General features: G+C 40.5%; 1 protein-coding gene across 1 annotated transcript in view; it reads right to left on the bottom strand.

Annotated features, from left to right (window-relative positions):
* Window positions 1–12,972, bottom strand: part of COL26A1 (collagen type XXVI alpha 1 chain) — an 817,346-nt gene that overhangs the window by 98,287 nt on the left and 706,087 nt on the right. The window contains exon 4 of the mRNA XM_069761307.1: window positions 11,362–11,423. Within this exon, the coding sequence (XP_069617408.1) occupies window positions 11,362–11,423 (62 nt within the window). The remainder of the gene's footprint in view (window positions 1–11,361; window positions 11,424–12,972) is intronic.

Below are 12,972 nucleotides of genomic sequence, written 5' to 3'. Positions count from 1 at the left end.
GATCTGGTAGAAGGTTTACACAGTAAAATATCGATATTTGCAGATGATACAAAACTATGTAAAGCAGTTAATACAAGAGAAGATAGTATTCTGCTACAGATGGATCTGGATAAGTTGGAAACTTGGGCTGAAAGGTGGCAGATGAGGTTTAACAATGATAAATGTAAGGTTATACACATGGGAAGAAGGAATCAATATCACCATTACACACTGAATGGGAAACCACTGGGTAAATCTGACAGGGAGAAGGACTTGGGGATCCTAGTTAATGATAAACTTACCTGGAGCAGCCAGTGCCAGGCAGCAGCTGCCAAGGCAAACAGGATCATGGGGTGCATTAAAAGAGGTCTGGATACACATGATGAGAGCATTATACTGCCTCTGTACAAATCCCTAGTTAGACCACACATGGAGTACTGTGTCCAGTTTTGGGCACCGGTGCTCAGGAAGGATATAATGGAACTAGAGAGAGTACAAAGGAGGGCAACAAAATTAATAAAGGGGATGGGAGAACTACAATACCCAGATAGATTAGCGAAATTAGGATTATTTAGTCTAGAAAAAAGACGACTGAGGGGTGATCTAATAACCATGTATAAGTATATAAGGGGACAATACAAATATCTCGCTGAGGATCTGTTTATACCAAGGAAGGTGACGGGCACAAGGGGGCATTCTTTGCGTCTGGAGAAGAGAAGGTTTTTCCACCAACATAGAAGAGGATTCTTTACTGTTAGGGCAGTGAGAATCTGGAATTGCTTGCCTGAGGAGGTGGTGATGGCGAACTCAGTCGAGGGGTTCAAGAGAGGCCTGGATGTCTTCCTGGAGCAGAACAATATTGTATCATACAATTATTAGGTTCTGTAGAAGGACGTAGATCTGGGGATTTATTATGATGGAATATAGGCTGAACTGGATGGACAAATGTCTTTTTTCGGCCTTACTAACTATGTTACTATGTTACTATGTTACCTTTTATCGCAAACCATCAAGCCAGGCTTGAGGTTTCTCGGGCACCAACCACTCACCTGTTGGCTATTTGATCCCTGTCCACAGGTCCTGTGCGGTGTTGGGTACACTACTGTTACAAAAGTTTAGGATCAAATTTCCTTATTTTTGAAAGAAACACACAGTTTTTTCCAATGAAGCTAACATTAAATGATTCAGAAATACACTCTACAGTATGCATTGTTAATGTGGTAAATGACTATTCTAGCTGCAAACGTCTGTGTTGTAATGCATTATCTTCATAGGTGTATAGAGGCCCATTTCCAACAACCATCACGAATGTGTTCTTATGGTACTTTGTGTTTGCTAACTGTGTAAGAAGGCTAATGGATGGTTAGAATACCCTTGAAAACCCTTGTGCAAGTATGTTAGCACAGCTGAAAACAGTTTGGCTGATTAGAGAACCTATAAACCTGACCTTTGAGCTAGTTGAGAATCTGGAGCATTACATTTGTTGGTTCCATTAAACTCTCAAAATGGCCAGAAAAAAATAACTTTGATGTGAAGCTAGACAGTCTATTCTTGTTCTTAGAAATGAAGGCTATTCCATGTGAGAAACTGCCAAGAAACTGAAGATTTCCTACAAAGGTGTGTACTACTCCCTTCAGAGGAGAGCACAAACAGGCTCTAACCAGTGTAGAAAGAGAAGTGGGAGGCCCCGCTGCACAACTGAGCAACAAGACAAATACATTAGAGTCTGTAGTTTGAGAAATTGACGCCTCACAGGTCCTCAACTGGCAGCTTCATTAAATAGTACACGCAAAACACCAGTGTCAACGTCTACAGTGAAGAGGCGACTCTGGGATGCTGGCCTTCAGGGCAGAGTGGCAAAGAAAAAGCCATATCTGAGACTGGCTAATAAAAGGAAAATATTAATATGGGCAAAAGAACACAGACATTGGGCAGAGGAAGATTGGAAAAAAGTGTTATGGACAGACGAATCCAAGTTTGAGGTGTTTGGATCACACAGAGGAACATTTGTGAGATGCAGAACAACTGAAAAAATGCTGGAAGGGTGCCTGACACCATCTGTCAAGCATGGTGGAGATAAAGTGATGGTCTTGGGTTGCTTTGGTGCTGGTAAAGTGGAAGATTTGTACAAGGTAAAAGGGATTTTGAATAAGGAAGGCTATCACTCCATTTTGCAACGCCATGCCATACGCTGTGGACAGCGCTTGATTGGAGCCAATTTCATCCTACAACAGGACAATGACCCAAAGCACACCTTCAAATTATGTAAGAACTATTTAGGTAAGAATCAGGCAGCTGGTATTCTATCTGTAATGGAGCGGCCAGCGCAGTCACCAGATCTCAACCCCATTGAGCTGTTGTGGGAGCAGCTTGACCGTATGGTACGCAAAAAGTGTCTATCAAGCCAAACCAACTTGTGGGAGGGGTTCTGGAAGCATGGGGTGAAATTTCTTCAGATTACCTCAGGAAATTAACTGCTAGAATGCCAAAGCTCTGCAATGCTGTAATTGCTGCAAAGGGAGCATTCCTTGACGAATGCAAAGTTTGAAGGAGAAAATTAATATTACAAATAAAAATCTTTTTTTTCGAACCTTGTCAATGTCTGGACTAGATTTTCAATTTGTATAACAGAAAGATGGAGGGCACCATCAAACACAATAACGAAAAAACAGGGGTACAACCCACAGCATGACCTATAGTAAGATCCGTAACCACCAAGAAAAAGATGTCATGCTATATATAGGGGACCACCAAAAAATAAACCAAAGTATATAGAAATAACTACAAATATTTTATTATGTCGATCAAAAACATACAAACGACAGATTTTCAATTTGTTTGGCAACTCATTTGATTAATAAAAGTATGAGTTTTCATGGAAAACACAAAATTGTCTGGGTGACCCTAAACTTTGGAACCGTAGTGTATGTCCCCCTAAACAAATGATTTGCAGAACAGCCTGATGGCTTTTACCCATCTGTGCTGAAATTGATGGTACAGGGCTCACTGTGACCAGATGAGGAGGTGGTGTAGAAAGTGGAGTAGGAGAACGAGGCAATATGTATCGAGAAATATTCCGTATTTCTTGTTGCTGTTGCGACATTTGCTGGAACACCTTCACCTCTGTCTCAACTGCCACTACATTGAGCCAGTGGGCAGTTAGGGAGATGTAATGTTCCTGCCCATGCTTACTGGTCCACATATCTGTTGTAACTTGGACGTAATCAATGATGGCATTGTGCAGTGCACTTCTTATCTGATCAGAAACGTGTCTGTGCAGGGCAGAGATAAGTACATGTAACTCCCCAGGTAACCGGTTGTCACAGTGATGTTGCCTTCCTTTCGGGGAGGATAATGTCATTCCTGGAAGCATGGAAGATCCTTTTAACAGGTAGTACACCTATGTGTAACACATTCTGATTCGAGGCCAGAACCAGGTTTCAGGGTAGCTTTCCCCAGATATATATATTCTGGCTTGGAGGAGAAGTTAGGCAATTGGTCCAGGGAGACCAGAGGAGGAGTGGAGAGTGGAGAGACAGTGAAGGAGAGAGGAGTGTGAGGAGAGCTGGGGCCGTGCAGCCACATGTGGTGCTGCAGCTCCAGGCCAGAGAGGAAAAGCAGGAATGTTGCATTGATAGCAAGTGCCTTAGGGGAGAAGCACAGGAGAACAAGGGAGCAGGGAGGGAGATGCGGTTGCGCTCCTTTCAAGCTGAAGCGCAGGAATCGGGAGCCCAAGACTGTGTAGTACTTTATGTCTCACAGCAGAACCGAAGGGCAGTAAATTTGACTGTTCGCATCCCAACCTGAAGTTACAGCAACACACAGAGCCCAAGTCATGATAGAGACTCTGTAAAAAGGCTCGAGTCACCTACCATACAGGTACTCTCCCAGGACAGGAGAGAGAGGACCTTGATAGAAGCCACAGGCAGCAAGGAACTCGCTTAAAAGCGCAAGATGGAAGGCTTACAAATTTCACCTGGGAAAGGGATCTGTAATTGCTTCCAAGCCAATCGGACCTCACCAACACCTGTTGCTGACACTGGACTGTGGCTGTCTACCATCAGTAAACCAGGTAAAGAGACTGCAACCCTGTGACCTCCGTTTATTTTCCGACACAATACCATCCTTGTCAACCACATTGGGAGCCCTTTGACCTAGCTTCACCTGTGGGAAGCCATACGATCCCTGCTGCCATAACATCACCCCAGTGGACCCCTTTTAGCAGCGTCGGTCACCGCTGACAGAGTACCACAGGTGGCGTCACAAACTTTTATTATTTCACAAACCCCTTTAAGGACCATCCCTTTTACTTGGGCACCCAGGGCCACGGACCAGGTCACCGCTGCCGTGACACATCCCTTTAAATACCGGACCAGGTACCGAGTACCCCACGGCCCTGGCGGGCGTTCCATACACCTGTGGTTATGTCCTGAGGAAGAGGTAATTTGAACCTTGAAATGCGTTGAATTAAACCACTTTTGTTTATTTGAACACCTTGACTTTTTATCATTATTGGCAGTGCGGACTAAATCCACAAAATCCTTTCCCTTGTCATATTGATACGGTCTCTTGCGGACCCGTGGATCTGCTGCAGCTGGAATCCTCATTGAGATCTATATGCCTTACCAATAGATCTATTACGCTAGTGCAATTTGAATTAAATTAAATTTGTGTCCATCTGATAAGACCCTATTACGATAATCTCTCCTACATTTATTCCAGGGCAGAGGTGGCATGCCTGGCAAAGTAGTGGCAGCTGGTAACAACGTACTATGTGTGGGACAGTCACCAACATCAGTTTTTTTTAAACTGGTGGTCTCCATCAGCCGTAATGGCAGCATTTCAAATGCCAGTAATTTAGAAATGCTGACATTCAGGCACATAGCTCGTGGGTGGTTAGGGTGGAATTTGGTCTTTCTCTCAAGGGTTTGGCAAATGGAGGGATGAAAACTTCCATCTGAAGGTCCTTATGGCACAGAGCAACAGGCTGTTAAGGCATTATACACAAATTTAAATTGTATAGTAAGTAAAATTGTATAATAATTATCCGATATATTTTTATACTTATCTTTGTTGCTGTTGAATTTTTATATGTTCATGTTGTCTTAAGAGATTACTATGTCAGGTAATCTCTTCACTTGTCTATTTTATGCCCACACCCCACACCAGTAGTATTAATTACTTATTCTACCGGTGTGTTCACCAGCCTAGGGATATTTAAGTGGGATACATGGGTTATTTGGAATGTCATGATTAAGGGAGCTTAGTCTCCACAAACGCGATGAGATTCACACCCACACAGTTTGCGCTGAAGTTTGTACCCTCTATGTTACAAGTTTGTGAATAAAGAAATTTTATCTTCACGGATTCGGTGGAGCTGGACATTTTTCTTCTTTTTGACTTTATACGTTTGGACACAGTGGGTCTGTGCTCCCGAAGTTCAACTAATGCGTTATGGGTAAGCTGATTATTTTTCTTCTCCATTATACACAACGCTGGTATGGTACACAGGAACAGGCTGTTAGAGCAGTCTGCACAAAGCTGATATGGCACAAGAACAAGCTTTTAGGACAGTCCACACAAGGAGACTATGGCACACTGGAACAGATTTTTAGTACAGTCTACACAACACTGCAATTGCACACAGGAACAGTCTTTTCAGTTACACAACATAAAGGTGATATCGCACAGAGAACCAAACTGACAGCGCATGAGGAACAGAATGGCAGAGCAACTTGGGACCTGGCCTTTATACAGGTAGGGTAGCATGGCTGTGATGGCTCCGGAAGTGCCCACAACCTAAAGGCTTGTTTGGCTGCCCAGCAGCATTTCAACAAGCTTTATTCAGCTGGTGAACCCAAACATTTTGATGCATTTCCGTGAAAAAGACTGTGTTCAGTTGATAAGAGTCCGGTACGAATCCCAAACTTTGCAGTTCGGGTTCGCTCCTCAGTAGTCATAACATAAAAACCTCCTCCTACACATACAAATCTGTCTGCAGCCACAAAGATGAGGTATAGTTATATACATAATAGCTACATTATATTTATATGTTTTTATTGTTTTCTACATATTCTACATGACTTTCAATACTAAAAGTTCTGAAAGTCAGAGACATCACTGTAAGTGTCTAGGGGATGCAGCAGCACTCAAGTCCTAGAATCTGAGTGGTAACAAAAGGTCCCATTCCGTTAACGGCCATGTGACTAATATTTATTTATTTTACTAGTGCTATCATATTCAATAGCGTTTTACAGAAATCATCACTGTTCCCATTGGGGCTCACAATCTAGGTTCCCAACCAGTATGTCTTTGGAGTGTGGGAGGAAACCAGAGCATCGAGAGGAAAACAATGCAAAAACATGGAGAACATTATAAGGGCCCCTTTGTAGATTTTGTATTATGCTAAAAAGTTTGGTAGTGCTGGACCTATTACTCTGCATGACATCATACCTTTTGGGCATTACTTAGCTTTTACAGGGTGCCACCATGAACAGATTCACATCTAGGGTAAATTTATTTACTGGTGTAAATGGTAAAAATGAGTATTATGGCAATATCATCAATCCCTATCAGCTTCCCTAAGGACCCACGACATGGAAAGAGGTTGTCTTAAGCAAACAAATCCTTAAAAATACAAACAAATAACTTATTAACACTGACATTTCTATGTTAAGATCATAGTAAACTCAAATAACATTTATTTTATCAGCCTCACTGTGCGGGCATTCATATACAAATGAAAACAGACTTAAATCAGTTTAAGTGTTTCCTTTGCACTTGCCAAGTGTAGTAATATGTGATTCAAGTAGAAAGTAGGTTTGACTGATTAGAGTGGCCAATGTTAATAAAGGGAAATCCAAAACTTGCTATAAGTGACTGCTTGAGAAGAATGTGTCAAGCTAAATTAAACATGCAGAAGAAAAATACATATTTCCTAACACGTGGGTTAGTAGGTCAGGTGTTAAATGTAGAATATGTAATGGTACGTACTACTTGAGGGAATTGCTAAAGGTTCCAGTACACACTATTGTGTAGACTTAACATTTGCTATTACACTATTATAAATAATAATACAAATCAACATTTATTTTTATAGTGAACATAAAATTTTACTTTAATAAGAATATATTCATTTCTATTTCTTTCATTCATTAATTCTTTATTTTCCTTTTAATCATTCATTCTTTCTTTTTCTTTCATTTTTTTCTATTTCTTTCTTTTTCTTTCTCTCTTTCATTAATTAAAACTTTATTTTTCTTTTAATTATTCATTCTTTCTTTTTCATTTTTTCTTCCTTTTATTTTCTTTCATTTTTTCTTTCTTTCTTCCTTTTTCTCTCTCTTTCATTCATTAATTCTTTATTTTTCTTTTAATCATTCATTCTTCCTTTCATTTTTTCTTTCTTTCTCTCTTTCATTAATTCTTTATTTTTCTTTCTTTCTTTCTTTCCTTCCTTCTTTCCTTCCTTCTTTCTTTCCTTCCTTCTTTCCTTCCTTCCTTCCTTCCTTCCTTCCTTCTTTCTTTCTTTCTTTCTTTCTTTCTTTCTTTCTTTCTTTTTTTCTTTCCTTACAAAAACTAAAGCCATAATTCATCAAAGCCTGTTTCTTTCTCTGGTTTTGTGTGTCTTGTTCCATTTTTTTCTGCATCCAATTTATTATTCTATTTGCGCCTTTTTAAAGGCTTGTTTTTATATTTGTGTTTCTGCTTTGTGGGCAAAGTCCAGCAATTCCAGAATATCAAGGAAGCACCTGCTACATTACAAAGCTAAAGAAGAAAATAACCGGGTGCCTCTAGTAGTTACCTACAATCCAAATCTGGAGGTGCTAAGGGGAGCTGCACGGAAATTACAGCCTTTACTGCAAAAAGATGCCCGCTTACAATCCATTTTAACAAACCCCCCACTACTGTGTTTTAGGCAGCCCCCAAATCTAAGAAGCATCATTGTCAAGAGCTCACTGTCCTCTCCCACAGCTGCAGGTACCTTTCCTTGCAACCAGAAAAAATGTAAAACCTGTCCATTTATAATGACCATGGACAAGATAAAGATCCCCAATTCACATCAGGACAACAAGATACCAGGTACTTTCAGCTGCGACACTTCTAATGTGGTGTACCTAATTATTTGTACTAAATGTCCAACTGGGGGTCTGTATGTGGGGGAGACAGGGCAGAAACTGAGAACAAGGATGAACTCTCATCGCCATACAATAAGAGAAAGAAAAAAAAAGAATGGATCTACCTGTGGCAATACATTTCTGTCTCCCAAATCATAACATTATGGACATGAAATTACTTGTGTTAAAGGGTAGCTTCAAATCCCAGAGAGACAGAAGAGTCTGGGAATATAAACTGATGACGACCTTTGACACTCACACTGCAGGAATGAATGTGTTGCATGAATTTATGTCTTTTTACATCAACTAAGGAACTTGCCCCTCAGACCATGTGGGGTCATCACAACAGAGACCCCAATTAGAGGACAATAAAACATTCCTTATCTAAGAACTGGCCCAATATTTATGGACGTAACTGTTTATCACCCATGGTAATTCTGCTTCATGTAACCTGGCTTATCCATGGTTTTTCCCTTTTTTTTTCTATGCCAAGTTGTGCATAAATATGTGATTCTTCAGAATTTGTTTTAGTCTTTGCCTGATGAAGAGACCTGTGTAGTCTCGAAAGCTTGCAATTTGTTACCATCTTTTCAGTTAGCCATTAAAAGGTATCAACCACTGAGGACTCTCAATTCTAAATATTTTTCTATCTACTGGCTAACACGGTACCAAGATATATTTATTTCCTGTACAGACATATAGTCTCTCTCTTAGACCCCCCAGCCCTATGACTCTGACAGTGACTATTCTGAGGTCTCACTCTAAAGGCCCCGTCACACATAGCGACGCTTGAGCGATTCCGACAAAGATACGACCTGTCAGGGATCGCTCAAGCGTCGCTATGTGGTCGCTGGTGAGATGTCACACAGTGCGATCTCCCCAACGACGCAGCAGCGATGCGGCGAACTGTAGCGACCTGTAGCGACCTGTAGCGACCTGTAGAACGATGCTATTTCATGATGATTCAATGGGACGTCCTGTCAGCAAGGTCGTTGGTAAGGTGTCAAACACAGCGATGTGTGCTACCCAGCGGGACCTCAACGATCAAAAAATGGCCCAGGCCATTCCGACACGACCAGCGATCTCACAGCAGGGGCCTGATCGCTGCTACGTGTCACACATAGCGAGATCGCTACTGAGATCGCTGTTGCGTCACAAAACTTGTGACTCAGCAGCGATCTCGCTAGCGATCTCGCTGTGTGTGACGGGGGCTTTAGGCTGCCGTCACACTAGCAGTAATTGGTCAGCATTTTACATCAGTACTTGTAAGCCAAAACCAGGAGTGGGTGATAAAGGCAGAAGGAGTGCATATGTTTCTATTATACTTGTCCTCTAATTGTTCCATTCCTGGTTTTGGCTTACAAATACTGATGTAAAATACTGACCAAATACTGATAGTGTGACGGCAGCCTTACTGGGCACCCAAGTTCCACTGGTTATATTAACTTACTACACCATCCTGCAATGAAGCTGTGGGGTTCTTGGAGGTCAGTCACTCATTCTCATGTCAGATACCCCACTGCACACACGCACCTTTTCAAAGTACAAAACACTGTTTTTTTATGGACACAGTATAGCTCTACCCATAATTCTAGACAAGTGCAATGTGGGCCAAATAAATTTTTACTTTAATTACTTAAGCTTCTGCAATGGTCCCTGCTGCACAAAGTTCCTTTTCTACTCTATATAGGCATAGGGTTTCAAGAAAACAGATGTGTATTACCCACCTCAAAGTTAATGTCCTCTTTGCCCCCAACTAACACAGTACAAAAAATATCACATTCAGCCACCCATTGCTCTTAAAGCATTTGTCCTACAATATTATTCTCTCCATCTCATCAGGCATGCCTCACAAGGGCTGACCAAGCAACTACTGCAATCATTCCACTTGAATCATGACTCTGTGTAACTTCATCTCTCTCAACAGGCTCTTCTCAGCTTTCACTTGCATCATGCCCTTTATTATGGAACCATTCTGTGCCTCTGACTTAAGGTACCTTCACACTGAGCAACTTTACAACGAGAACGACAATGATCCGTGACGTTGCAGCGTCCTGGATAGCGATCTCGTTGTGTTTGACATGCAGCAGCGATCAGGATCCTGCTGTGCCATCGCTGGTCGTTGCTGAAAGTCTGGAACTTTATTTGGTCATTACGTCGGCGTGATTCGTCATGTTTGACAGCAAAAGCAACGATGCCTGGAATGTTTCTTCATGGAGCGAACAGCCAGCGAGAACGATAAGTGAGTCGCCGTTACGTCACTGGATCGCTCTTGCATCATTCTGCTGTTGCCGTGTTTGACGTCTCTACAGCGACCTAAACAGCGACGCTGCATCGATCGGCTCGTTGTCTATATCGTTGCAGCGTCGCTAAATGTGACGGTACGTTTAGTTCTTTATACTCTTCACAGGGGACATCAAGGTTTAATGTAATCTTGACCCCACACACTAACACACTTTCTGCTTTCAGCTCTTTTTATAATCTCTACTATAGTACTATAAAACTATAAACTGGCAACCATCCATAGCAAATGTGACTATACACTCCTTTATCTGTGATCAGTGCCCCAACTTTTTGATGTTGGTTCCAATGGAAAGGCTAGAGGGCATGATTCAGGCTTACCACACATGGCTCTCCCAAAATCTGCAAATGCCATTTTGGACATGAAAAGAACATAGCACTGACCACAGATATGGAAGACGCTGCAACAGAGCGGAGGCCATTAAGTATAATTGCTAAACATTACAAATGTATAAGTCACATACTGTGGGCAATGGGGGTCACTTTAAATGTTAAGTACATACAGTATTTTCTGCAACTATTCAACTCTTCAACTATTCAAATCTACATTCTCTATCAGTATGTCTTTGAGATGTGGAAGGGAACCAGAGAATCAGGGAGAAACCCACACAAACACGTGGAGAACATACAAAGTCCTTGCAGATGTTATCCCTGGTTGGATTTGAACCTATGACCAAAGCACTCCAAAGTGCTAACTACTGAGCCACCATGCTGCCCAAATTTACAGGTAAACTTATTACATTATTATTCCAAGACACCACTGGCACGTGTCATGGCACGTGTCTTGGCTTCCCCAAGTCAATAAAGGGCACATTCAGTTGTGACAAATAGCAGCAAAATACTTGTTTGACCAGAAATGCAGTTAGTGAAACAATGCTTATCGAAGAGTTTATGGAGCTTTTAATCTAGATGTATCAGGACAAATGTAAAGGCTTAAATATAATAATGGCTATTGACTTTTTACCTTAGCTTCAAGGTTGCTTATCCTCTCTGCTATTGCTGCCAGTCTTGTACAATTCATGCATTCTGAAAGAAATTATATAGCAAAAAATCAATAAACTTGATCAAAACAGAACAAAAATGATGTGACACTATTAACTGTTATGTCAAAGAAAAAAATTTTTGCAAAACGTTTTCAAAATGGGATAGTGATGAAACCCTCTCTCCTTCTCTTTAATTAATTATTGCTTTTGAGTTTCCAGTTTGACTATCAGTCTCAATTAAAAATCACTGTTTATGGATATGAAAAGGTTGTGTGAGCTTTACGATGCTATTTGTTCTGTTAGCCTATTCATTGAGCCCCACTGTTTATATCGACATTTCCTACTTGCCGCTGTTCCCATGATTTTATCATGACAATGTCTTATGGAGCTATTTCCTTACTAATGATCCTAACATATGTTTCTACCACCCTCATGGTTATCATAATAATCTCTAGATGCTGTTACCATTCCCGTTCAGGTTGTTATCCAGTTATTTTAATTCCACCAACTTCAAACCATAGTAAAGAAATACAGAATAATGCAACAATTCATTAAACTCTAGGATAAAAATTACAGTCATAATTATTCTTCAGCAAATTTTGCTAAAACAATAAAATTCTAAAACTGTTATTGTAAGAACCATTATTACAATTTATCTATCCATGTGATGACAAAAACACTCTAAATGGATGTGACAGATTTCAACAAATTCTGACTTATCCAAGTGACTTACATTGGGTATATGAGGTAGGTAGTGATAACCAAAAAATGGAGTTATAAGGCTATTCTATTATTTGTATCAAAACACTATAACCATGTTTTAATGGAAAATAACACTTGTGATGATGATATATGTCTTCCTGGAAGACTCAAAGTTGGGCCGAATACATCATATGATGGACTCCAGTGACTTATAGTCGATGTTAAAAGTCTACACATCCCTGTTGAAATTCCAAGTTATTGTCATGTAAAAATATCATACCAAGAAAAAGCATTTAAGAACTTTTCCCACCTTTTAATCTCACCAATAATCTATATAAATCCATTATGAAACAAACTAAAATCATTTTGAAGGGAGAAATAAAAATAACAAAGCTAAGCAATTTGTTAGCATTGTTACTCAAGCGCAGTGTTTATCAAGACAGGTGTGCAAAAGATGGGTCCATAAAATCAAACCTATTAAATTAAATTGTTGATCCAAAGGAACCCCATGAGGCAAATTGTAATTGCCACAAAACAAGAGAAAATCCAGCTCAGCGAACTTGTGAACAAACTTCTTTCTGTATCCAGTAAAAGTGCTCAGTGGAGGATAAAACAGAATCAACTATGTAAGTTATATGATATGCGGCATTGACGCATTTCAGGTGACTATGCACCCTTAATCATGATGCATCATGATTGAGTGAATAAAGGAAGAAGTTTGTTCACAAGTTCGTTGAGCTGGATTTTCTCCTGTTTTGTGATTGCTCTATGCCTTGACGCAGTGTTTCCTGTGCTCCGAGCACCTAAGGATGTCTATTACGGTGAGCTGGACCCATATTTGTTTAAATTATAATTGCCTTATATTATAAAAAAATTCCTTCAGACTTAAA

The sequence above is a fragment of the Ranitomeya imitator genome, chromosome 3, assembly GCF_032444005.1.
Source record: "Ranitomeya imitator isolate aRanImi1 chromosome 3, aRanImi1.pri, whole genome shotgun sequence".
In the NCBI taxonomy this organism is placed as follows: domain Eukaryota; kingdom Metazoa; phylum Chordata; class Amphibia; order Anura; family Dendrobatidae; genus Ranitomeya; species Ranitomeya imitator.
The sequence above is the reverse complement of the archived record's forward strand: the minus strand, read 5'-3'. Positions and strand labels throughout refer to the sequence as shown.